The sequence below is a fragment of the Adiantum capillus-veneris genome, chromosome 11 (genome assembly GCF_014529385.1).
Source record: "Adiantum capillus-veneris isolate H3 chromosome 11, ASM1452938v2, whole genome shotgun sequence".
Lineage (NCBI taxonomy): Eukaryota > Viridiplantae > Streptophyta > Polypodiopsida > Polypodiales > Pteridaceae > Adiantum > Adiantum capillus-veneris.
Genome location: NC_140941.1, coordinates 75,014,201 through 75,040,064, shown reverse-complemented (window position 1 = coordinate 75,040,064; position 25,864 = coordinate 75,014,201). Strand labels below are relative to the sequence as shown.

General features: G+C 43.8%; 1 protein-coding gene across 2 annotated transcripts; it reads right to left on the bottom strand.

Moving 5' to 3' along the window:
• Window positions 1–1,850: 1,850 nt before the first annotated feature.
• LOC147447449 (Chaperone DnaJ-domain superfamily protein) lies at window positions 1,851–25,270 on the bottom strand. 2 transcript variants are annotated; one of them, XM_086523238.1, is made up of 4 exons: window positions 24,831–25,270; window positions 3,146–3,199; window positions 2,875–2,943; window positions 1,851–2,775 (listed from the first exon to the last, which is right to left on the bottom strand). In XM_086523238.1, exons 1-4 carry the CDS (start codon window positions 25,086–25,088, stop codon window positions 2,107–2,109), a joined length of 1,050 nt encoding a protein of 349 aa, XP_086379364.1. In that variant the 5' UTR covers window positions 25,089–25,270; the 3' UTR covers window positions 1,851–2,106. The 2 variants fall into 2 exon arrangements, with proteins under 2 accessions (XP_086379364.1, XP_086379365.1); XM_086523239.1 differs by lacking the exon at window positions 3,146–3,199 and having other exon boundaries at window positions 24,831–25,259.
• Between the last annotated feature and the right edge of the window lie 594 nt (window positions 25,271–25,864).

Genomic DNA, 25,864 nt, shown 5'->3' with positions numbered 1-25,864 from the left:
CATTTAAACCGTTTTATATGAAGTAATCATGGCACACTATTTTATTTTTAATATTAGTTCATTGACAACCAAAGTTTGCTACAACCCAAAACTAGGTAACCCTTATGTAGTCAAGTATAACAAAAACTCAAGCAATTGTTATGTGTAGCTTTAGTATCTAACCCATGAAGAGTAATTAATTTGTTAAATTCTAAAGTAATGCTAGCATCAAACAAGAGGAAGTAATGGTCTTGTTTCCTTTGTTGAAATAATACCAGCATCAAAGACGAGGAAGTAAACATTTTTGTTGTCCCGCAAAGACCAAGAAATCGATAAAAAACATTCTAGATTAAAGCAAGAAGCATACCACCTTGTCTATGAAATTTTGTCTTGCATAGTTCAAGTCATAGCAATGACAAAAGTACTATAAGAAATATTTCGTTATCATGCAAACTTTTTCGGTATATTCTGTTAAACACCATATTACAAAAGACCACCAATCATTCAACATACAAAGTAATGCCACATGAATGAAGCACGAGCTTTTGAATGTAGCTTGTATGTCAACAAGAATTCCAATTAACCAACAATTACATGCCCTAAGCCTCTCTCCCTCAGTAATTATTACAACCTAAGTGAGCAAGAACATTCTTGCTCACCTCAATATACAGGTGAGATCTGCAATCAAGAGTCGTTCAAGAAGGAATCATGCCACCCTCTTTGAAATTCCACTCATAATGACGAAAGATGGTGTAAAATTTCCCTCTTTCAATGCATAATTACTATCAAGGGATAGTGAATTCTTTACTATAGTGACAATGTGTGTTCTCGTGTGAGAAAGATTTGATTTTTAAAACTCGACTGCCCATTGTAGTGCTTTTGACATAGGAGCAAATATGACTATGGATATATACAGGATCTAATTCTAGTGGTCATATCGACTTCAATGGCTTGCTCACTTACAATAGGACACTCACTAGTGCTTATCACAATTGGCTGTTTTGAAAAACAGAATCAATATGCACATCACAAATGGCAACAAATTTGCTTCACATGCAAGTTAATAAACAAGGTTGTGCATGCATTCAAAGAAAGAAACATGTACTCAGCATATAATGATGGACATGAGAGGAACAAAATTCTGGCAATGAGGGGGGAGAGAGAGAGACTCGAGAACATTCAACCTGGGCTGGCCAAAAACAAATTTCCTAACCAGGAAAAACAAGGGCACGCTTAAATCTCTCTTGGTTTTTAGGTCAAAATTTGATGGTTTTTACATGAAAAACGCAAAATTTTTGCTGGATTTCTTAAAGTCAAGTCAGAATCTAGCCAAGATTTTGCAATTTTCACTGGTTGAGAATACATTAAACCCCAGTTTTTTGCAAACACTTCATTCAGCTATTGAGAATTTCCTTCTTCACTTTACTCTAGAGAATTTCATTGGTTGTCTAGGTTCCTCTAGACTAAAAACTGAAGGAAAGTCTACATGAATGAACCACTACAAGATAGTACTTACATAGCAAACATGTGAACCTTTGACCTCTTATGTCTCTCTCTCTCTCTCTCTCTCTCACACACACACACACACACACACATACACACGCCTTCCATGTTCTAGGCTTCTTTCACCCTTCACTTTGTATTCACAAAGTTTTTATTGATTGTAACTAACTGGGGGCCCTCCCACTGGAGGATAAGGAACACCCAGAATTTGGGAAAAAGCTTTAACCCAAACATACACAAATCCCTCTAAACCAATCCTTAAGCAAAAATTCTGCAAACTAAACTATATTTTTAGTTATATTTTCACTATTCTCTTGCAAAATCCAAGCATAATATTTTCCTTTTCACTCTTCTCTCAACCGGCAACATGCACACAATAACAAAAATTAGAAAAGGCCACTAATTACTGTATAACCATGATTTACAAGACCATCTCCTATGGTATTACATGTGATCTGTTGCATACTGAACCTTTCCGAGTATGATTGGAGACTAGCCTCACTACATTAGTTCAACCAGCTTACAATATGCCTCCGTAAATTTGAAGTTGCTTTATAACCAGTAAAAGGCACTCTCCAGAGATTTTGAAAATTTTCCAGGAGAAATCTCCATTTGTACAAGTCTTCACAAGTCAATGGGGAAGCACATTCCTAAACAGGTATGTGCCATTAGCAAGATAGCGCCGCGCGGCACAGCAAAGATGTGTGGAAAATGAGCCTCCATCCAAAACACCAAGAGTGCCAATGCCAAAATCATATCATGGCTTTTGCCATAAAGCCAACCTGTTGTTACTATGCCATAATGTAGGGCCAGACCTTTTGTCCCACCGACAAGCCAGGCCATCAAAGAAGCAAACCTGTACCATCGCGAGTGCTCGGTGTTATGCGGGATGAAGAACACAAAGTAGGTTAAAGCAAGTTGAGCCCCTAGAGTATGCCAAATAAAACCCACAAGGCAAAATATGGTAACAACATTCATGAGCGAGTCAGCCCAGCCTTCGCGCAAAGACGGTCCTTTTCGCTCATCGCAAGATTCTGTAACCTCCTCAAAAGCAAAGCCTTTGCCACCATAAAAGTACTCAGCATGTCCCTCTCTCCTAAAGCTCTCCGTTGGATCATATGAAACTTCATAATCTACAGCATTCCCATAAGGAGATCTAGACTGCTTATAACCCTCTGTTCTTTCGACCCCAGACCTGTTTTGATGATTTTTGTGTCCCCTTTTTCTAGCTGCATGGGCTTGTGCCCTTAAAGAATGATCATACACATTCCTGGTAGTATTGTCAGATAAAGTCTGCATCATTATTCATGGTAACATGAGACGATAGGCAGCGATACAAACATTGAAGCACTTCCGATAGTAAATTTGTTTGCAGCAGGCAGAAAGTCTCACCTCATATGCCTGACGTATTGTTTTGAATGCATCAACAGCTCCAGAATCATTGTTTACATCAGGATGGTACTGGGTCCACGCACAACTTTGTCAGAAACTTCTTAGCATTGGCAAGCAGAGACACCAAATCTTTACAAGTGCCACAATGGGAATGTTTAGCAACTCCGTCGTTTCACAAAAACAGCTCCAAAGTATGTGATCACTAACCATGAAAGCTATGAACATTCAATCAACGACAAAAAAGAGTAGAGTTCAGACTTTGCAGTCATACATGCTGAGACTCCTCACTCCGAGTCCAATAAATTGCACCAATTGTGAGTCTCTCCTACAACATAAAGAGGGGAATGACTTGCATGATGAAACACACTCAAATGTAGCTCCGGTTTCTTCTTCAATTACCCTCGCATACAAATTTCATAATCGTTTATTGTGGTGTTAATGCTAGAAGGTGATTTAACGGTCTAATGTAACCTCTGGGCCAGCTATTTGAGCAAGCTTTAGGGGTTAGAAATTAAGTTTTAATATTTAGGGTTTTCACAAAAAGTCCCTTGTGTTGGTTAAAAAGCCCACCCTAGAGAGCTACAGACATCTTTTGCGGATGGAGGACAGGAGGGCTCTCCCAAAAGAAAAAGACAAGCATTTCATACAAAAGAAGAAAGGGAGAGACATAGTGGTTGCCTCTCATGTAGGCAAGCAAAAACCACAATCCACCCTAATGAAAGGTCCCCGCTCGCCATAGACTGATGAGGGACTGGCTGTAAGAGTTATGTTCACCTTCTAGATGCTTTTCCTCTTGCTTACAGGCTTCTCATCACACGTGCATTGGCCTAGATTGTGGGTTGGCCACTTGGACACCTGCTGGACAAAACCTAAGGCACATTTAGGGCTTGCACCGGCACTTTGCCTGTCTCATGCTTGTTTTAGCCATTTTCATACGTTTAGGATGAGGGTTTTAGTTTTTGGCATAGTTTTTCCATATGTCAACCACACGTCGGACACACGAATACGGAAGTACGGAATAAGTAAGGATCAGACTATTCAAAAATTCCACACGTCAAATAGCCTAATACATAGGATGCTTAAAAGCCTACATACTACACCACCATGTTTAAATCTTTATACACAAACACAGAACCATAGGAGCTTCAGAAATTAGAATTTAGAGACTAGCTTGTTGCTCAATCTGCACATGGTACACCAATCAATCAATGACCATCATGATTCATAACTAGACAAATTTGACTCGCCAAGGCCCGAAGGCATGTAGGCAAAGAACAAAAAGTACAGAGATGGAGCCGCAAAGTAATGAAGTAGCCTCCAAACAAAAAGGAGTTAGGACTTAGAAGCAAGCCAAAAACTTTCAGGAGTGTAGTCTCCTGAATCCAAAACATAAGTAGAGACTAGATGCTAGAATCTAAATTGTAGAGTCAACACCATAAGTAGAGGTCCAACACCATAAGCAGGCGGCCAAGCGCAATGAGCTCTAGCTCTCACCATAGCTCACATCCTCATCGTCATAAGCGGCACCGTCATCACCACCATCACCATCACCATCACCATCATCCTCGTCCTCGTCCTCATCCTCATCCTCACCCTCACCCTCACCCTCACCCTCACCCTCACCCTCACCACCACCAATTGAGCATGATGTCGCAATATGACTTGGTACCAGCAATGCAAATAGGCTCTATCGCATTTGCAATGGCCTCTTGAATCTCTTGCAAGGCAAGCAAGCGGTCCTCATCTTTTTTCCTTATTGAGCATTTCCAATGTGAACTCCATTCTTTCATAGCCGTGGTCTTTGATTTTGGATATGAGCCTCAAGTTCGCTTCTCTATTATCTATATGAGATGGGAATAGCCTATTTCTTCTCTTGGTATGAATGAGAGAGAAGGTGCTCAAATTTCTCTCACATGGAGAGGCACACCTCCCTTGAGAAAGCACCCTTAGAGCCAAAGCTTGCAAAGTGGGTGTGCAAGCCCCAAAAGTTTCCCACCATTTCACTTCCTCTTGCATCTTGTTTTGATCTTTTGCAATCTATATGAGATGGGAATAGCCTATTTCTTCTCTTGGTATGAATGAGAGAGAAGGTGCTCCAATTTCTCTCACATGGAGAGGCACACCTCCCTTGAGAAAGCACCCTTAGAGCCAGAGCTTGCAAAGCGGGTGTGCAAGCCCCAAAAGTTTCCCACCATTTCACTTCCTCTTGCATCTTGTTTTGATCTTTTGCAATTGGATGAGCAAATGACTTGCTTTCAGCTTTATAAATGTCAAACTCATCAATTAGGGTTCCTTGCAAGGTCAAATCACCCTTAGTGTAGTGTCCAAGAATATCATCCATCCTTCATGCACCTCGGGCATCACTTTCTTTCCCTCTTCCTCGCCATATAGGATGCAACATGTATCCAGCAACATGTTACGATGTGTGCATCATATTCCATCTTTCAATGCATAGATCCCTAATCTCTCTCATCTTTGCAGCATCAATGCCTTGCATGTTTTCAATTTTCTCTACCATGCGATCCGTAAGCTCCTACATAAGCCCTATGGTGGCTCCTTCTCTATTAGCCAAATGGAGAATTTTCAAAATGGAGCACAAATTTTCAGAATCAACCTAGCCTCTTGCCAAAAAGATGCATTAAACACAATGTTCGAGACCTCGATAGCCTTTTCAGTCTTAGATTTATTCATCTTCACAAATTTGTCATCAATCATAAGCTTGCACATACCTTGAATGCATCTTTCATCCACAAAATTGCCCAACATAATAAAGTAGTAGGCAAATCGAGTGGCTGATGGCTTCACCAAGTCCTTGCTAAATTGTCGAAACAATGCCAACATAGTAGACTTTCTTGTCACAAATGTGACAATCTTTGTCGCATCCTCAAGCACTTTTGCAACCCAAGCAATCTTGCCAATGTCCTCGAGCAGAAGGTCCAAGCAATGGCAAGCACATCTTTCTTTTAAAAAATGTGTTTCCACTCCCTTTCAATCATCTCCCTAGCACCAACACAATTGGTTGCATTGTCCATGCATACTTGTACAACATCTGTTGGGCCAACCTCTTTCAAATGCTTAAAAATGAACTCCGATGTCTTTATTTCCCTAGACGTGTCTACAGCTTTCAAAAAACATCGACCCATGAATAGAGAATGCAACAAAGTTAATGATAGGCCTACGCCTAGTATCAGACCATCCATCACACATAATAGAGCATCCATGTCTTTTCCATTTCTCGCCCACACCCATGATCTTAGTCTTTACGCATTTGATCTCCTCATTAAATTTTGGGTGCGCAAAGCATGGTAAGAGGGGGGAACATACGAAGGACCTGCTTGTCCAATTGATTTCACAATATGCAAAAAGTAAGGGCTCATTACTTTCCATGTAGGAACATCCTCAGCATAAAAGAGCCCGTGCAAGGCTCGGTCTGCTTGCTTTCGTGCTTGCAAGCCAAATGCACTTGCCAAACCCCCTTGCGCAACCTTCCTCTTCTTGCTTGAGGACCCCACATAAGACTTGAAAGAGCCACTTGCATTAGTCCTTCCCTTAGCATGCGTACTCATTGAAGCACCTCCTTGAGCTTGAGAGGCATCTCCTTCCAAATTATTGACCAATGCATCTACAAAAGCAGCTATGTTTTCTCCCTTTGGCCTTGCATCCGCATGCAATCTTCTGACAATCTCTACAACATCCGTTGGGGCCTCATCACATGGGCCTCCTACACCATGGCCAACAATGCGACCTCCCATATTTTTACCATGGAGGAGATTGATGCTATACTACAGCAGCCTATGCGATCATGGGATGACTCGCCATTTATTCAGCGTAACCGCGAAACGTTTCAAGGCCGAAACGTTTCACCCTGAAACGCGGCGTTTCACCACGAAACGTTTCAGTCCAAAATGAGAGCACAGTGAAACGTGAGACCGAAACGTGCGTTTAGCGACTTTGAAACTAAAACTATGGTAACTTGTTGTTAGTGAAACGGCTTGTGTTTCACTTGGTGAGCGAAACGTTTCAAGGCCCGAAACGTTTCACCTGTCTTGACGTGTTGAAACGCGTTTCATGGTGACGTTGCATTTATTTCCCCCCATTTGTGTGTCCTCATTGCCATATTCCCATTCTACAATTTGTAAAGAAGAGAGTGTATCCTACTTGCCTACCAGCTTCATTCAATGTAACAAGAAACGTTTCGTGTGTTTCGTCGTTTCGACGATACTATTTTGTATTGTCTAGGCTACATTCAATATTGTCAATGCATCTTTGTAAAATTGTGAAATCTCAAACATGTTCCTAGAGGTTATAGGAAACCTAATATTTAGGAGTCTAGTAGGTGGATGCATCCTATATACATGGTCACGCAAGTGGTAATATATGTTGCACATCCTGAGAGACGCGTTTCATTCCCCTGTTTCGATTTGTTTCGAAACGTTTCGTGCATTTCATCCCCCTGTTTCGGAATGTTCCGTGCATTTCGTGTTTCATTTCGTTTCAAAGGGACGAAACATGTTTTCATGTAGCATTTGCTTCATTACCTTTCCTATTGGGATTGTTTTAGGATCTGAGATGTTTTCTTTTATGCTTAATGATTAATCTCACACGATTGTATCACATCTGATACAGTTGTAACTTTTGGTCTCATAGGTCATTTTGGCCTTTGGCAAACGTTGATATTCACAAGCATCCTCATCCATGGCATATTCTCAAGCCAGCTCCTCTACAAGGCAACCTACTATTCAAACAAGGTCATGGTGGGACAAGGGCACTGTTGCCGATCAAGATGTAGGTGGCAATGCAAGAGCATAGTTTTGCAAGCACTTCCGGAGCTTGATGTGCCATTGTGGCGATGTGTCCCCCACCCCTTCTCTAGTTAGGCTTTAGCCTGTTTTTGGCTCCTTGTCATTTGGAGCCCTTGAGGCATATATTTATCTACTTGTATCCATCATCATGAGATCGATGTTTTATTGCCATAATTTGCTATTATGAATCATATTTTGTGTCTATTTTGGTGCAATTCAATGCTCAAAGTGTTGTTAGCTCTGTGGCACACGGGTTTTATTAAAAAAATGGTTTTTATTTCGCCATTCTGTGCACCCACCCTCTTCTCTAACTTTTGCCATCCCAACACGGACCTCCACCCCGTTCTCTGATCTCCAACCCATGTTTCTATGCATATTGAATAGAGATATTTGTCTGCCGACCTTACCCTAGCTCACTATATATGTGGTTTAGGGAACTCCTTGTCCTTTGCTGTATCATCTGCAGAGTTATTAGGCTCGCCAGCCTTTCATCCATCCATCTCTCTCTCTCTCTCTCTCTCTCTCTCTCTCTCTCTCTCTCAAAAGAAGTGGGGCTTGGTACGTAATCAAAATTACAAACCAAAAGGCATTGCATCAACCTGCGCTCTCTCTCTCTCTCTCTCTCTCTCTCTCTCTCTCTCTATATATATATATATATATATATATATATATATATATATATATGTATATATATATCCCTTTGCACGACAAACCTTGGGGAGGCACAAGCCGATACATGCCCAGAAACACACGCACACAAGTAGAGAAGAGAAGGGGGAATTGCCACCAAGAAGCAACAATGAGGGATTCTTCTATCACCAACACAACCATACAAAAAGTCCTGAGCTGGCACAACACTCGGCCAAAAAAAAACCCTATTGCAAAAGCCCCAATGGCCCCCAAAAAAGCCTAATGGCCAAAAGCCCCAATGGCTCCGAAAAAAAGCCCCTAAAAATTCACATTTAGCTCCTTTTATAGGGATGGTTTAAGTCCAAAAAAAAGAAAAAAATGTGTTCCTCACTTGCTCGTGCATTCAACTTTGAGCTCACTTTAGTATTTTTTGTGCATAGCATACACTTTGCATACTCTCTTTCGAAACACTTACATGGTGGACATTTCGCTATGTTCTTGTCCGCCCGACTTAGCCGCCCATCTACCCTTTGAACCCTCTTTGCACATGGCGTCCCCGTGAACACCTTTGAATTCTCTCTCTCTCTCTCTCTCTCTCTCTCTCTCTCTCTCTCTCTCTCTCTCTCTCTCTCTCTCTCTCTCTCTCTCTCTCTCTCTCTCTCTCTCTCTCTCTCTCTCTCTCTCTCTCAGCTGACTGCTGTGGGATACCCCCCCTAACACTAGCGATATCGCTAGGGGGGATCCCTCTTCCCTTCAAAAATTTTGGCCCATGAGGGCGCGTGGGAACAGACCCCAACCGGGCTGCCACGTCATCACACTGCGCACTCACAACAGCGCCACCACCCGCCGCCGCCAGCTCAACCAACTAAAACACCAGGGCCGCGAGCACCGCCAGCAAAGCCCCTCGAGCCACTACGTAGAGCCGCCACCAAATAGCCATGGCTCATCTCCACAAGAGAGAGCTTCCTCTCGTCGAATACACCCTCAATGGGGGCGCTTCCTTGGTCAAATACCCCGTGGCTCACGCCTTGCCTCCTCCAAGCTGCAAGGCCCGCCGGCCGAAAGCTCACGTGATCGGCTTCGCTCCTCCACGACCTTGCTGCATTTCAAGATTCTCCAAGACCCCGAACCGAGGCCGCAAAAACGCTAAACTTCATCTACAACCATCCTCGAGCAACCACAACCAATCTCTTTCAGGCCATAACTTGCAGTCCGTAACTTTGTTTGACGAGCAGTCAATTCCTGTTAGCTTCTGTCACGTGACACATCCAGCCCTATGTGTTCGTGGACAAGCTACAACATGATCAGGGTTCAGTCAGTCAAGTCAGTCTAGATTTAGAAGTGATATGGCACTTTTGTGAGTCTATTCATAGACCGTGCATGCCCAGTCACTTAGTGTAGATGCATATCCTCTGGTTGCACATAGCATGATCATTAGTATTCCCATCAGAATCCATCAGGGGAATTTTCCAGTGCATTTAGCCTATTTTACCTATTTTTGGTATTTTTCACTTATTAATTTAAGTGACTTTCCAACAAAAGTAGGTAGGGCAATTTGGGTAAGAAAATATATAAGCAAACCAAAGCTAGCACTAAATGGCAGAAGAGGCAACAGGAGCCAAGCTCAGCAGGCCACTTCTCAGCAAGACCAAGCCTTGGTGATTCCCTCCAAGCAGCAGATCCCCCCATTGCCTAGCGTTTCCAACAAAAACCATCGCCAGCCATCCTCAGCATTGGCGTTTTTGCATCAGCAGGTCATCGCCAGAAGAACACAGCATATAGCGTTTTTGCATCGGCGTCCTCGCCAGCAGGAAACATCAGCCTAGCGTTTTTGGTCCAACTTCAGCCTCTAGAGTTTTTGGTCCCAGATTCAGCGTTTTCAGATTCAGTAAGGCAGCGTTTTTCATCATCAGAAGACCTGCAAGATCAGCCTTAAAAAGGTAGCAGATTCAGCCTCTAGCGTTTTGGTCCCAGATTCAGCGTTTTCAGATTCAGCAAGGCAGCGTTTTTCATCATCAGAAGACCTGCAAGATCAGCCCTAAAAAGGTAGTAGATTCAGCCTGATAAGACCATCAGTTTTCAGCCTTAAGAACCTCTGTTTTCAGCCCTAAACTTGCAGATTTTCAGCGTCCAAGACCCACAAAAAACAGCCCCCAAATCAGCGTTTTTGGCTTAGTCACAGATTTCAGCCCATAGAGTTTTTGGACAGCAGTAGAAAGATTGCAGATTTCAGCCCTTAGGTCGACTTCGTCATCACCGTCGTCATCGTCGACATTGGCTAGACTTGCATCAGTCTCATGCATTCCATTTGTACCAGATTGGGCAATCATAATTAGACCACTCTCGCCAACGAGAGTGGGGCCTTCGGAGGAGGGTTTTACGTCTCTGGTGTCGTATCTCTCTTCTCTCTCTATCTCTCAGTCTCATACACTTGCACGCACAGTGTCCATTCACTTTGTTTGTGATCATAGCATTCTCTCATTAAGAACGGAAGGCTCTACCTCCCATAAGAACAAAAGGAACCTTGAGCACATTTCGGAGCACTCATCTTGAGCAAAGCACAAACATTCCGCAGCACCTAACAACTTCATACACCGCATAGCACCTTCGCAAATTTTGTCGAGGCCCAAAAAATGCCAGATGGCACGACTCCCCATGTGAGCAGGTGGGCACCAACCTGGCCGTCGACAAAACTTCAAATAGCCATAACCTGCAATCCATAGCTTCGATCTGCAATCTGAAGGACGGGTATGCTCCATAATTCAAGCACTACGCGTCTTTACACTGACATCCACTTGGGTCACTTGTCCCCAGCTGCCCTACCCGAGGATCTGCAATGCACTTAACCTTCAAACTCAAATATCTTGGGCTCCGTAGCTCTGTTTGATGAGCCATTTGGACCTGCTCCTTCAGTACTTCAAGCTCTACATTTCTAGGCCCAAAGATTGGACCTTGAACCTCCTTCATCTGCTCCTCAAATTAGCCCATTTTAAGCCCTTCTTGGCCTGTAAACCGCACCAGCCATACGTATCCGCTGCTACCTGTCAGCCCATGAACTTTATAACTACTCTAGACCTTTGCCATGCTTCTGCTAGCCTGCGCATACTTGCCCATGTCATCTTCTATGGTCGACCAACTTTGGCTGCATCAACGTCCATGATGGCGAGTCTCGGCGATGCTAAAGACTAGAGTCTCCTGCTGAGCAACAATCGGGTTTCTTGAGATGGAATCGAAGTACACCCACCATCCTTGATAGGAAGGTAAAGTAGTTTGTCCCTTGATCAAGGCATGCAAATCAGGTGTGAAACGAACAAGCGAATAGGATCTCTCGACTACACGGATCGCCTATGGACACGCATCGGACGAACCACCCGACCATAGCTACCATCTGACAACTCCCCTGTGTTGGGGCCAATGAATGAGGACGTAGGCGTGCACCAAAAGTCTGAGCATCCCATTCGACCCGGCCTCACCTTCTCCAAGCGACCTTGCGCACTCCTAGTCTCATGGGCTAACCAATGGTACTCTGCCAGTGGGGGTCGATAACTACAAATGAGGCCACATTAGCCAAGTTCACACTACGTCTGCTCGGACACTGGACACCCATCCCGACGGTGCCATAGACTCGATCCCCTCTCCTATTAGCGGGACATAACATACTTCCCCCTTAATAACCATTGATGTCCTCATCAATGAAGTCGGGATACTGAGAATTGACTCTTCCATTTAATCAAGTACTCATCATGAGCTGTTGGACACGAATGTTGGGTACGTTGATCTAAAACAGCCTCCAGTTCTCTCAATTTGGATATCTTCCCATATAATTCCTTGATAGGCACAACAATGTAAGGTTCACCTATTTTTTTTTAAGGCGGCTGACATGAAAAACTGGATGTACACTAACATACGAAGGAAGAGCCAGTTTATAGGAAACTTGGCCAATTTTCTTTGATCTAGGATGGACCACAAAACAGTGTTACCGGGGAATGTGCTCCCTAGGCCTTGGAGCGCCGGAACGCCGTTCCCTCCCTCCTTGCCAGGTCGGAACGTCCCAAAACGTTTTGCCGTTTCGGGTGACAACCTGATACCGAAATGGCCAACTCTCAAAAATGGGGAGAAATGGGCAATTTTTTGCAAATTTGTAGTGAACATTAGGAGTTCTTTAAAGTATGCAAGGACTCAAAATGCACCCACTCACACCCATTTCCTTCTCAAGAAAATCCACGTGTCCTCAAGGTCTAAGGCTTAAGCCGTAAGCTCTCTCGACTCTCGAATCTCAAGCTCTCCTCCTCTCACTCTCTCAAGCTCTCTCCCTCTCCCTCCCTCTCTCCCTCTCCCTCTCGCATCATCCATGGCCTAGGGGTCTTCAAATCAAGTTTTTTTGTGAGTATTAGATTCAAAGGACTCTAATACTACTTGTATTCAAATTTCAAACATGTAGAGCTAAAAATTGCATTATTTGGGTGTTTTTTATGCCTCCCGTTCCGCCCTGTTCCTGTTCCAGATCCCTGGCCATTCCCCCATTCCGCGGGGGCCCCCATCGTCGTTCCTGTTCCGCGTTCCAGGTAACTATGCCACAAAATCTAGTTGAACGCTTATAGTGCTTTCCAGTTCGCATGGTCTTGGAATCCTTGGGTATCTTCAGATAGACCCATTGTCCCACATCTAGAGTCCTTGGAGATCTCTTTTGATTAGCATAAGTAGTAGCTCGATCACGAGCTGTCCTTATACTATCCTTGGCCAATTTGAGCATCTCTTGCATATCATTCTAGAAATCTCGAGCTTGGCGATCTTTGACTTTCTCTAAGCCTATAGCAATAGGAGATTTAGGCTCTAATCCATACATCAGTATGAAAGGGCTAAATCCAATAGCAGAATGCTTGCTACTATTGTAGGCAAACTCCAATTGTGGAAGGTACTTTTCCCAATCAGACTACCTGTGAGAGACATAAGCCCTCAACATGTCTTCCAACATCTTATTCATCCTTTCAATTTGTCCGTCGGACTCGGGATAATCAAAGGACGACATACTCAACTTCGCCTGAAGGTGAGTAAACACATCTCGCCAAAATCGCGCACTAAACCTCGATCACTCACTGACGATATTCTCTGGTAAACCATATAGCTTATAAAAGTAATCGACAAGTAAAACCGCCAGATCATGGCTTTTTACTGTCGACTTCGTTGGTATAAACTTTGCCATTTTTCTAATAAGACTTATTTTGCACAGGTTTTTATATATATTTTGTTTGGAGCAAAGTTTGTTCATTTCAACATTTTTCCATATTTTAGGGTTTTATTCTAATCGTTTTCGTGAAGTTTCAAATTTTGACCCGAGACACCTCTCGAAAGCCATTTTTGAGGGTGCTAAGGTCAAAATTTGGAAAAGTTTGGTATGTAGGAATTGTAATCCTCAATACGAGGAAAAATATTGTTTCTTCGAGTTTTTTACAGACTCCTTCATTTTGATACTTGTTTCAGCCCATAGATTAAGAAAAAAGTGAGAAAATGCTGTTTTACGCTGTTTTTGTAGAAATTGGCAACTTGCAGGTAAATTTTTGGCCAAATTGAGCAGGATATGGATTTTTCGCATCACACGACTATCGAAGAGCTTGACGAAACGGACGAATTCATATGAGACGGCCTCGGGCAAATTCTGAACCGTTTGGGAGCTACGGATCGTTGAAAATGGCCGAGAATTGTAGAAAAAAAAAAAGTTTCTAAATTGGCTAACTCGCATGTGTTTTAGCGGTTCTTATGCGTTTGTGTGCAGGACTCCCTTTTCTGGTAGAAAAAAATCACTTTTCTTTGCATTAATCACTAACTTGTGATCTCGTAATGCCTGAAAGACCTGAAGCAAATGATCTCTATGTTCTACCTCATTCTTTGAGAAAACAATCATGTCGTCACAAAAAGTGCCAACAAATAGCATGTGCTCTCGAAAAATCCTGTCCATCATTCGGTTAAATGTCGCAGGAGCATTGGTTAAGCCAAAAGGCATCACCAAAAACTCTAATAACCCAGAAGTCGTCCGAAAAGCTGTCTTGTAGACGTCTCTCGGCACAATCCTGATCTGATGATATCCACTCTTCAAGTCAATGCTGCTAAAGCACGAGGATCCCTGTAACCTGTCGAGTATATCATCGATCCTAGGGATCGGAAATTTGTTCTTAATGGTGATTTTGTGGAGAGCTCTATAATCGATGCACATTCTCCAAGATCCGTCTTTCTTCAAAACCCACAACACTGGAGAGCAATACGGTGAAGTACTAGGCTGGACAAGACCCTTTTCCAAGAGGTCTTTCACTTGGTTCATAATCTCTTCATTCTGTGCTCGGCTCACATGATAAGGTGGCCGGTTCGATGGTGCGCTTCCAGGTATCAGATCAATGGTATGATCTTCAGGACGAGCAGGTGGTAACTCGCTTGGTAGGCCCTTTGAGAAGCAATCGGCTTGACAGTGGAGAAAATCTTGTCGTTCTTTATCAAGCTTAGACATATTTGTCATATCCTTATCGCTCAATTCTTTCATAAAGATCGAGTAAACAAACAGACTGGATTTCATTAATTTTGAAATGGCCGAAGCCGATACAATAGGGACAGACTCGCCCTTCAGTTTAATATCAAGTACAATGGTTTTGCCCTTCTCTGTAGTCAAAGTCGCTTTCCTCGCCCGATAATCAACCACGGTGTTGTTCGTGGTACCAGGGAATCTCTAAGAGAACATCACAACCCTCCAAAGGCATTATGAAGAAGTCCTCATGCCCCAAATACCCCTGACAATGCAACCCAAGTTTGCAATGATAGGTGTAATGGCTACGTCCCTGCCGGGTGCCACTAGAACTGCCTCCGCAAGTCGTCCCATCCGATTGGGAGTGATCTCGAGCCGCGCCGTCAATTCCGGTGAAGTTGGCCTTGGCTCCTCCATCAAAAAAGATCAGGGCCTCTTGATCTTTCACTTTGCCCCAACCTCGGCATAGTTCTGTACTCTCGTCCATGGTGTTGGGATCGATACCCTCACAATCTGGAACCAGTCCTGTTTTCATCTTGCCTTTTCTGCCATGTTCCTCAGCTACTCTCGAACTCTCAGGCCTGTCGTCGTCGTCCTTATCATTCTGTTCTTTCTGTGCCTTTTTAGGGTACTTCGCGAAGATATGTCCATGTTTCCCGCATCCAAAGCACTTCCTCTCCTTGATGAAGCGAGCTCGCTCCTGAGGAGTAAGCTTGGGTCGTGCATCCTTTTTCTCTGGATTGCTCTTTTTCTTTCTACTTTCATTCCCAGAAGTCTGTTCGGCTCGTTGTGTCATGGCCTCATGTGTGGGGTAGGTCAGACTGCCAGAGTGAATGGCAAAGCCTCGCTTCGCATGACTCATCAACTCCTGAATAGAAGCTAACTTTTGTTCCAAGCAGTGATCTCGGATCTCTATAGGTAAACCCAAGGTGAACCGCTCGATCTGTTCTTTGAACGAGATCTTCTTGAATGAAGAGGCGGGTAGAAAAGAGCTCCAAAATCTCTCACAGTAAGCATTTATTGTATCTTTCTTGGTCATCCGAAGATGGTTCCAAGCAGCTTGTATATCGCGTTCATACTCTTGCGTCAACCAAGAAGAAATAAAAAGCTTCTTAAATTTCAGCCATTTAACTGGCGCAATCTTGTTTAAAAGAAGCGTGGACCACCAAGTTCGAGCATTCCCCTTAAAATAAGAGGCAACTCTCCGAATTTTGGAGTGCTCTGAGTAGCCTCCTCCCACGAAAGCGATGTCAAACTGCTATATAAAAAACAAAGCCTTCAAAGCATGTGAGTATCCTAAAAAAGTGTCAAATTTGATCGATTGTCCACCTTCCTTAAACTCTCAGACTTTCTTGCTTTTATCTTCCAGAAAGTCATACTGGTTGGCTTTAGAAAAATTCTTCTTGTTCGCATAAAAGTTTCCGTCATCGGAGTCTAACTGTCTGTAGACAAGTCCTCAGTAGAACTGTCAAACACTAGGCGAGATTTAGACTTCTTTGCCTTTTTCTTGCCCTTTCCGAAGCGTTGTTTCTTGCTTCGCTTTTTGCCTTTTCTGTCTTCTTCGCTCGAATCTGAAGAGCTAGAAGAACTATCAGAAGAAGAAGAAGAAGAAGAATTGGGTACTCCTTCAATGTAAACACGCTTCTTCTGTTTCTTTGCTTTGTCAAATGTCATCTGACGACCCAAATAACCCGGGAAGTGAGTGCCTTTCTTCTGCTTTTTGTCGTGCTTTTTGGCTTTCTTTTGCGCGTCAAAAAGCTGAGCAATCCGTGCATCAACCACCTCTTCTAATTCCTTCTTTGAATATTTCTTGTGAGCAGAAGGTCTCTTGAGAGCGGGTTTCGGGGGTGGGTGGGTGGTGTGGTTTTCTGCCACTGCTCGCGCACTTCCTGAAAAGAAGTCTCGCTCATATATTTTGCAAATTTTGGGTCCTTCGCAAAATTGAGCATTGTCTTTGTTGCATCGCCGATCAATTGACGACGCTCCATCTCTCGTCGCTCCGCCTGAGTAGGCCGAGGCGGGCCATACTCTCTGCCGGAATCTTCGTTGTGATCCCTGCCTGCATCTCCAGATGCAGAGGGAGCCGATTGATCCTTGCGTGAAGCCATAGGTGCCGCAGAAAAAAAAATTGGGAATCGGATTTCCCGTAGAAGAGAAATCGGTCGTGCTCTGATACCAATGTAACAGACTTGGACACTCCAAGTCAAGAATCAATCACGACAGCACCAAATAACCACTTCAAAACAATTCACATATCACAATAGACTTACACTGGCCCGGCGGAGTTCCGTGCCTAGAGATATTGAACCCAAAGACTGGCGCCCCTTTCGGTATTTCTTTATGTATTAATCAATGTCAAAGTACAAGAGAGCGGTTAGGGTTTCACTCTGACTCTGCGTCCAGATGCTCTGCAGAGTGAGCCCTAAACCACTTATTTAAAGTTTTACAAGGAATTCCCAAAAACAGAGCCCCAAAAGCTTCTAAATCAAAAGCTAAAAATTCTCTCTCTCTCTCTCTCACAAGAGAGTTTTATAAAAAAAATAAAGCAAGTAATCTCTCTCTCTCTCTCTCTCTCTCTCTCTCTCTCTCTCTCCTTGCCAAAGCGTAGAGAAAAGCAGCCCAATTTGCGTTGCTTGCTGGCCTTTTTTTCCGCCATGAATCCCGCCGCAATTTCCAGAATCCGTACTGCTTGCCACGTGGCATTTAAGCCGCCTGTTTTAGGGTTTTCATCCACATTAGGGTTTCAGACAGCAGTTAGGGTTAGGATTTCCAGAAATTAGGGTTTTTGGCAAAAATTAGGGTTTCTGCTCTCGGTAGCTACGTCATCACTTTGTGACATAGGTCCATCTTCTTCAAGAATCTCCAAGGCTGAAAATTCATGAAACCACTTCCAACACAAAAACATGAACATACCTATTCCATGTGAAGTGAGTGGAAAAAATCTCGTCTGCCTCAAAGATTGTGCATGCAATGTAGATGAACAAATAGACGGAGTGCCACACCATTCATCCAAGACAGGCAAACAATGAGATCGAATCTTTTCTTTCTGACCTAAATCAATCAACTGTGGCAATTCACAACAGAAATGCCCATGCTGGGTACACATACTTTCATGTACTCTCTACAACTGTGTCATGCCAAGGAAGAGACGTTGAATGTGACTTCCTTGAATGCATACTTTTCAGCTTTTCATGAATAATCCGTATACATCCGTGCTCATTCATGAGTGAAACGTGCTCAACGTACAATATGTCATGCCTAGGAAAAGGGATCACATAAAGACGCTGACTAAAATACAGGAAACGATCACGAATGGAACACTCGAACAATGCGTGCTGACTAATCATTCGAACACATAATACTTCCTGTGAGGGTTCTTTGGACCTAGGCTCGAGAGCCAAGATCGGTTCTTCGTGATTGATCGAATCTCCAATGAGGTTAGAGAATGTATCAACTAAAACATCATCCTTGTGAACAATCACCTCGTGGTCATACAAATCATCATGCTCATGAGAAATCACATCTTGGTCATGCAAATCATCATGCTTGTCCTTGTCGTGCAATTCTTCATGCTTATCATTATCATTCAAATCATCATGCTCATCATTATTATGCAAATCATGTGTGTCATGCTTGGGAGAAGAAGAGACTGCGAGAGTCTCCTTTTCCTAATTCCGCACTTTTGGAACCCTCTTTCATAAATGGTTTGTACAAGCATTTTGACAAACGTTGTTACACTACAGTGGGCATCTAGCATGACGTGCATGTTATTTTAGGCTAGAGGAATCCAACGAGCCATTCTCCACGTCAACTTGGATTCCCGCGTGGACACATGTGCGACAGTTTCACGCAGAAACTTAGCCGAAGTCAAGTTTATTAATAAATCATTTTTAAAATTTATTTTTATAACTTTGTATTCCAAACTTGCCCTACCTAAGTCCTAAAAAGTTTATAACCGGTATCATACCCTAAAAAGAGAGCAAGGGAGCTAGTGTTTTGAAACAAAGAAGCCAGCGCCAGATCTAGCCCTAGTGGTTTCTCTTGCAAATCAACCCTAGCGTTTTGCTTCCCTTCGCGAGCCACCAACCAGTGTCACAACACGGGCACCACGTGCCTATAGAAAAGAACAGACTGAACAAGCTTTTAACACTTCAATAACAACTGAACTGAGAGAGAGAGAGAGAGAGAGACGACACGCGACACGGAGTGGCTGAATTCCACCCAGAGAGTATTGGCCCCAAACCTTGGCGCCCCTTTCAATATTTCTTTATATTGCATCAACACAGTACAAGCCGGTACTCCAGACTCTGCACTTTCATACTGAAGCATGCCAGAGAATGAGCCCTAGCCTCATATTTAAAGACCCTTGGCAGCTACAGTAAAAAGCCTTTAAACTTAAAAGCTTCTGGTCCAAAAGCAAAGCCAAAAAGCTGCCAGCGTAAATCACAGAAATCCGTACAGCTTGCCACGTCATCATGCCAACGCAATTTTTGGAATCTTCCACGCTGCCCTTAGGGTTAGGGTTAGGATTTTTGCAGTATTAGGGTTAGGGTTTCCAAAATTAGGGTTTGCAGATTTTAGGGTTAGGGTTTCCCATTCTTTAGGCTGACACGTCAGCAGTTTGTTACATCTCCCCTTGTTGAAAGAGAGTAATCGTCCGCGATTACAGCATATTTGCAAAACAACTCAAGTTAGCTCAAAAATTTCCGAGGGTCATTCCGAGGGATATTCCGAGGGACAATCAATTTGCTCTTTTTATTAAGGAGTTAGCTTCTCCTTTCTGCTCTTTTGATCAAGGAGTTAGCTTCTACTTCGGCTGTTTTGATCAAGGAGTTAACTTCTCCAGATCGGGACTCTTGATATTCTGGCGTAGTAAAATTAGCCATCACACCCAGACCGTTCTGATCTTCCACGGGTGTCTTGATGCACTAAAATTACATACCCAGGCAATCTCATCCAATTAGGAATATTCAGTGGTTGGCACATCACAATGCAACACAAATGCTCACATATGCATGTTACAAGACATAGAAACATAAAGCCGCCGATTAACACTCCCCCCGCAAATAACAATCCAGGTCCGGGCCATGAGCTGTTCAACGACTCCCTCATCACTTCTCCCGCATAACCTAACAAGGTCCGGGCCATGAGATATAGAGGCCTTTTACAACCAAACGCCCCCCAGACCGTAGCCTGCGTAGTTTGGAGGTGCTGAGAGTAACCACTATTCAGACTTCTTAATACTCCTCCCGCATAACCATCCAGGTCCGGGCCATGAGTAACAACAACAATACTCCCCCCGTAAATAACCACAAGGGTCCGGGCCATGAGTAAAAAAAGAAAACAGCACTTTTCAAACATTCAATACTCCCCCCGCAAATAACCACAAGGGTCCAGGCCATGAGTATAAACAAGAATTCTCAAACATCATTTCTCACTTCTCCACTCGGGAGAAAAATCACCAATCATTGAAACCAGTATCAAACCAGAGTCAAACAATTCAAATCGGCACCAAGACAGGTTCAAAATAGATACCATCCATTTCAAACAAATTTCAAACAAAGCTTCAAACGATACTTTCTCAAACAAAGTTCAAAAGTATCTAACTATAGAACAACTAGAGAGTTCATTCAGGGTTTTGTTCGGACAACCGAACTTTGAGGACGACTGGCTTGCCCTTTTGCATGACGGTGATGGTTCAGTTCTGAACTTGGAGAGTCGCATCATTCTTGTCATGCCAAGGCATGCCTAATAGAACGTCACAATTGCCCAACTTCATAATATGGAAATCGGCTTTTCCATGATAATCTTGGATAGTCACTGGAAGAGCACCAATGCGTGGTACCACTTTCTGAGTTTGCCCTGTGGCTAGCTCAGCTTCAATTTCTCCACCCTCTGCATCATAATCAAAGTCCATCTGCTTCAAGAATTGTGGATGGATAAAGTTCTCTGTAGCTCTTGGGTCAAAGAAAATTAGGGCTTTCAAACCGTTGACTTTGTCATATGCTCGACACAATTCATTTGTACTTTCAAGGCTTATGCCATAGATGTCAGGTACTAATCCAATGGCCGGTTTAGCTCGTTTGACTGGAGATGGTCCTGGGTTTCTGTCGACCGTCGATACGGGAGTCTGCTCCGCAGGTCTGTCAGTGCGTTGGGGACAACCAAAATAGTTATGTCCTGTTTGAAAGCATCCAAAACATCGACCTTCTTGTAGTAAGGTGTCTCGTTGTTGAGGTGTCAAACGAGGCCTTTGTGGTTGACTTTCACGAGATTCTCGAGAATTTGTTCGTTGTTGCCGAGAGTTGTGGTTAGCGGCCAGAGATTCTTCTGTGGTAAACTCTAGCTTTCTCTTCATCAGTTTGTAGCCGACCGCGGCATGGTCCATAAGTTCTTGCATGGTAGAGACTTGCTTGGATAGACAATATTCTTGCAATGGTGATGGTAGTCCAATGGTGTATCGCTCGCACTGGGCCTCCAAGGGAACAGATCTAAAAAAAGACACCGGAAGGTACACGTCAAGAAACCTTTGGTTATATTCGTCCATGGTTTCGGTGGCAAGCATTTTCAAGTTGCCCCACTCTGCCAAAATCCGGACTTCAAACATCGAAGTCATGTAACTACGTGCAAAAACTGTCTTGAAAGCTTGCCAGGTCCTTGGAGCATGTTGTTGTGTCGCGATTGAACTCCACCATTGCATAGCATTGTCTTTAAGAAATCCCGCTGCTCGAGAAATCTTGGATTCTTCTGTATAGTTCCCCAAAGCATAGATGTTGTCGAATTGCTGTAGGAATTGCAATGCTTTCTTGCGATCTTTCACCCCGGAAAAGGTGAAAAATTTGATTGTCGTGCCACCATCCTTGAAATCTTTGGGTTGGTTAGGCGCATATCCCGGGTATGGATAATAAGGGTATCCATATGGGCTCCAACCATTGTACCCTGGTGGCGGTGGTGGTGGAGGTGGGGACAATGGCGGTGGCAAAGGCGGTTGCACTGGATAAGGGTCAGATGGCTGCACCATATTCCTGAAGACTCCCCCGATTGGAACAGACGGCTGAGAAGGTTGCCAATTGGAAGCTCTCGTACTTTCTGGTGCCAGAGGAGGAGGTACCACCTGGGGCATCAGAGGGGGTAACATGTAGTTCAGAAATTGTTGAAAACTTTGCAGCATCGGAAGATTCTGTTGAGGATGCCGCGAAAGAATGTCTTGGAGTTCGTTGAGCAGGAACTGCAAATATTCTGTTGAATCCATGAATTCCAAGTATTGGGTTCTTAATTGGCTTATGCCCTGTAAGACACTGCAGTGAAGACGGGAGCGCGCCCGATGCGCAATGAATAAGGGTGGGAGTGGCTGATAGGTCCGGGTTGGAGGGCGAAGATACCTCAAATAAAATTCCAATATAGCTTTGTCTGTTCTTTTGTAGAACCTATATGCTTTCAGAAAAGCACACGCCTGATGCTCTGATTCCACTGTCACAACACGGACACCACGTGCCAAAAAAAAAGAACAGACTAAACAAGCTTTTAACACTTCAATAACAACTGAACTGAGAGAGAGAGAGAGAGAGAGAGAGACGACACGCGACACGGAGTGGCGGAATTCCACCCCAGAGAGTATTGGCCCCAAACCTTGGCGCCCCTTTTGGTATTTCTTTATATTGCATCAACGCAGTACAAGCCGGTACTCCAGACTCTGCACTTTCGTACTAAAGCATGCCAGAGAATGAGCCCTAACCTCATATTTAAAGGCACTTGGCCTGAAAAGCAGTTACAGTAAAAAGCCTTTAAACTTAAAAGCTTCTGGTCCAAAAGCAAAGCCAAAAAGCTGTCAGCGTAAATCACGAAAATCCGTACAGCCTGCCACGTCATCAGCCAGCGCAAAATGTGGAAATCCGTTCAGCTTGCCACATCATCATGCCAACGCAATTTTTGGAAATCTGCCACGCTGCCCTTAGGGTTAGGGTTAGGATTTTTGCAGTTTTAGGGTTAGGGTTTCTAGAATTAGGGTTTGCAGGTTTTAGGGTTAGGGTTTCCCATTCTTTAGGCTTTGACACGTCAGTAGTTTGTTACAACCAGACCAACAAATCAGCCCAGCGTTTTCAATTTTCAGCCCATTCCCTCGCTCGGAGCACAGTGAATCCACTAACGCTAATCCCCGTTGCAGCTTGGTACTACGGCAACCCATTGAGTCTCTTCTTGGCCATTCCCTCATCCTATCAAGGGCTCCCATTGTTGTCCATCATCGGCTCCATCATCACTTGCGTTTTCATCCCTGCTTTGCAAGAAGGATCTGCTGTGTTTTTGCACCCAGCTCTAAGCCCTTGTTTCTTGTCACATCGGGAGTGCAAATCAGCCCTAGATCTACCCCTTGGTGGCCATCAGTACCCCCTCGTCGAGATGGATCCAAAGGTGCATCAAATCAGCTCGGAGGTGCTTTATTTTGAAGAGTTGACGCGGCAGCATTCCCCATTCGAGTCAGTAGAGTCTGCACTTGAGGTATCGCATGTGTGTACATTCCATTTCCGCAATCAAACGCAAAGACGACATCGGCAACAGTGTGAGGGGCCCTTAAGAGGGTTGGTTGGGACCCTATCAGCTCTACCCTCTCCCTCTACACCTCTCTACTTCTCATTCTCTCTACAAGAAAATTAGAAAAACATCTCTCGTGCTAAGTAGCACCCATTAACGCAAGGAAATAAGTAAAAGTGTTAAGTCCAGATCTTGTCACCATTTCAATTCCGTTGCACCTGACAAGTACGTATAATGCAGATACACCTCTAATCCACTGCAAGAGGAAACCCATCCTCTAAATAGCGTCTTCCAAGAAACCCCAACCTACTCTATCATAAGGCTTCTCAAAATGGAGAAGCATGTACGCTATAGGCTAATTTGTCTGACGAGCCCATTCAATTGCATCATAAAAAGTGACAATGTTATCCAAAATACAACGGTTCTACACAAAACCTATCTATGAAGCATGGATGAGATTGGGCATAAAGGGTTTCAAGCACATATTGATCATGCAAGCAAAGATCTTATACACGGCAGACATCAAAGTGATCGGTCTCCACTGTCAGGGGGACGCTGTATCTCCGCCTTTGGGTATAAGAGAAATAAGTCCCGAACACAAAGAAGCAGGCATTTCTCCTATGTCAAATATGTGCTATAAACTGGAAAGCATACCGGGGCTAAGAGCATCCCAAAACTACAGAAAGGATTGTCTAGTAGCTTATGGCACATAACCTCTATAACCACTAGTAGCACATGAGACCAAACTTCTTCTCTGGCAAGCAGAATATTTCGGTAAACTGATCCGCAGTAAACAAATGCTCAAAATAATCTGAAGCTATGTCAAGGACCTCATCAGGATCGACATGTAACCTCTTTTCAGAATCACGTAAGGCTCTAATCGAAGTCCCCTTGGGACACCCCCGGAAGTGTGAAAAGAAATCCGTATTCATCCTATCTGCTTTGCATATCCATATTGAGACCGAAGCATGATATGCAAAATCAGTTTTCTCAGTTTAAATGTGACTAAGTGTCACTCTAGTGTCAACCTCACCCTCTCCAAGGAACTCATCTCTAGGAAACTCCTCAAGTTGCCAGCATATGCAACTCAAACGGTCCTGTAACTCTCGCTCCCTAAAAAAAAAGGCCTCATCGCCGCTCTGCAGTTGTTTGTCTGCAAGACGCAATGATGTATGTAACCAAATGGGACGCGAAATCTGCATTACCAGTGCGTGTCCACTCTCATGCCTTGTATACTACCAGCCACACATCCATTCACAGTCTTGACACAAACGTCTCTTGGCAGAGACTTTTCGTTATTGACTGTATCTTATGACATCAGGAGGACATCGATACTTTGTACATGGCTTTGTCTTATTGGCCAATTATCTTTGGCCTCTAAGAGACATTAATAAAAATCTCTCTCTCTCTCTCTCTCTCTCTCTCTCTCTCTCTCTCTCTCTCTCTCTCTCTCTCTCTCTCTCTCTCTCTAAACTCACACATACCTTGCGAGCGAGCTGTCGAAAGGCTAGCTTGATATCGAGAGGAGAAGCATCTGAACTGATTCCAAGAAGGGCATAATGGTCTTGCCCAGCCAGGGTCCCATTTTGGGGGTTATGTCTTCCAGACGAATGTCTCCCTTCCCCTCCCGAATGGCTCCTAACAGAGCAGACCCAGAAAACTTTCTTGTACCTATACATTCGTCGGAGCGTGCCCATTGGTGCAAAAAAGCTACAGCGACGTACACCATCATGCATTGCCATGCCCAAGCGTTGAATAATAAGATAGAGCTCAGCTCATGTTACCCCGTGAACCCCATCGCGGCACTGTGAGGGGGATGGTGTTAAAATTCAAACATTGCAGCCTGCAGGGCCTTGCCAGCCGGATTTCAACCAAGTAAATGGATTCCTAGACTCTCGTTACTAAAGTCCACACCACATGATAGCCACAAAAATTCATGGTAGCGCTATGGCTGGAAGTCAGCATCGCGTGTTGGCAAAGATCTCGGTCATAGATCAAAATCAAAATGAAAAGTGGGTGTGAACTATGTGTGAACTTGGCGTTTGTGAAACCTGAAAGTGAACTAGGTTGTGAAGTAGATGTAGACTTTTTGTGAACTAGACAAATGATGTGCACTCCATCCTTGTTGGTGTGAACTATGTGTAAACACGATGTGAACTAGGATCGTCGTGCAACCCAAAACACAGCTTGCTATAAGTGTAGCCTCATGCCATGGTAATAGATACATTCCATGAGCTCCACTACACTCTCGACCTACTTAGCCACATATCACATCCACAAAACCAAATGCAACACACAAATGTTGTAGCTTGTCCATCACAACCTCATGTGTATACAATCTTGCTACGGTAATAGATACATACCATGAGCTCCACTAGGCTTGGCCTACTTAGCCATATATCACATTCAGAAGACCATATGTAGTACACAAATGTTGTAGATCGTGCATCACAATTTCATGTGTATACAATCTTGCATGATGCAAAGGCATGAATCACCTCCATACCCACTAAACCAA

Excerpts from the sequence above, each read along its gene's own strand:
- LOC147447449 (XM_086523238.1), bottom strand. The coding sequence starts at position 25,088 with ATGGCAATGCATGATGGTGTACGTCGCTGTAGCTTTTTTGCACCAATG. Across the intron at positions 3,200-24,830 it reads TTCGACAGCTCGCTCGCAAG|GAGAGACTCACAATTGGTGC; the intron begins GTATGTGTGAGT and ends TTTATGTTGTAG. Across the intron at positions 2,944-3,145 it reads GGAGTGAGGAGTCTCAGCAT|TACCATCCTGATGTAAACAA; the intron begins GTATGACTGCAA and ends GCGTGGACCCAG.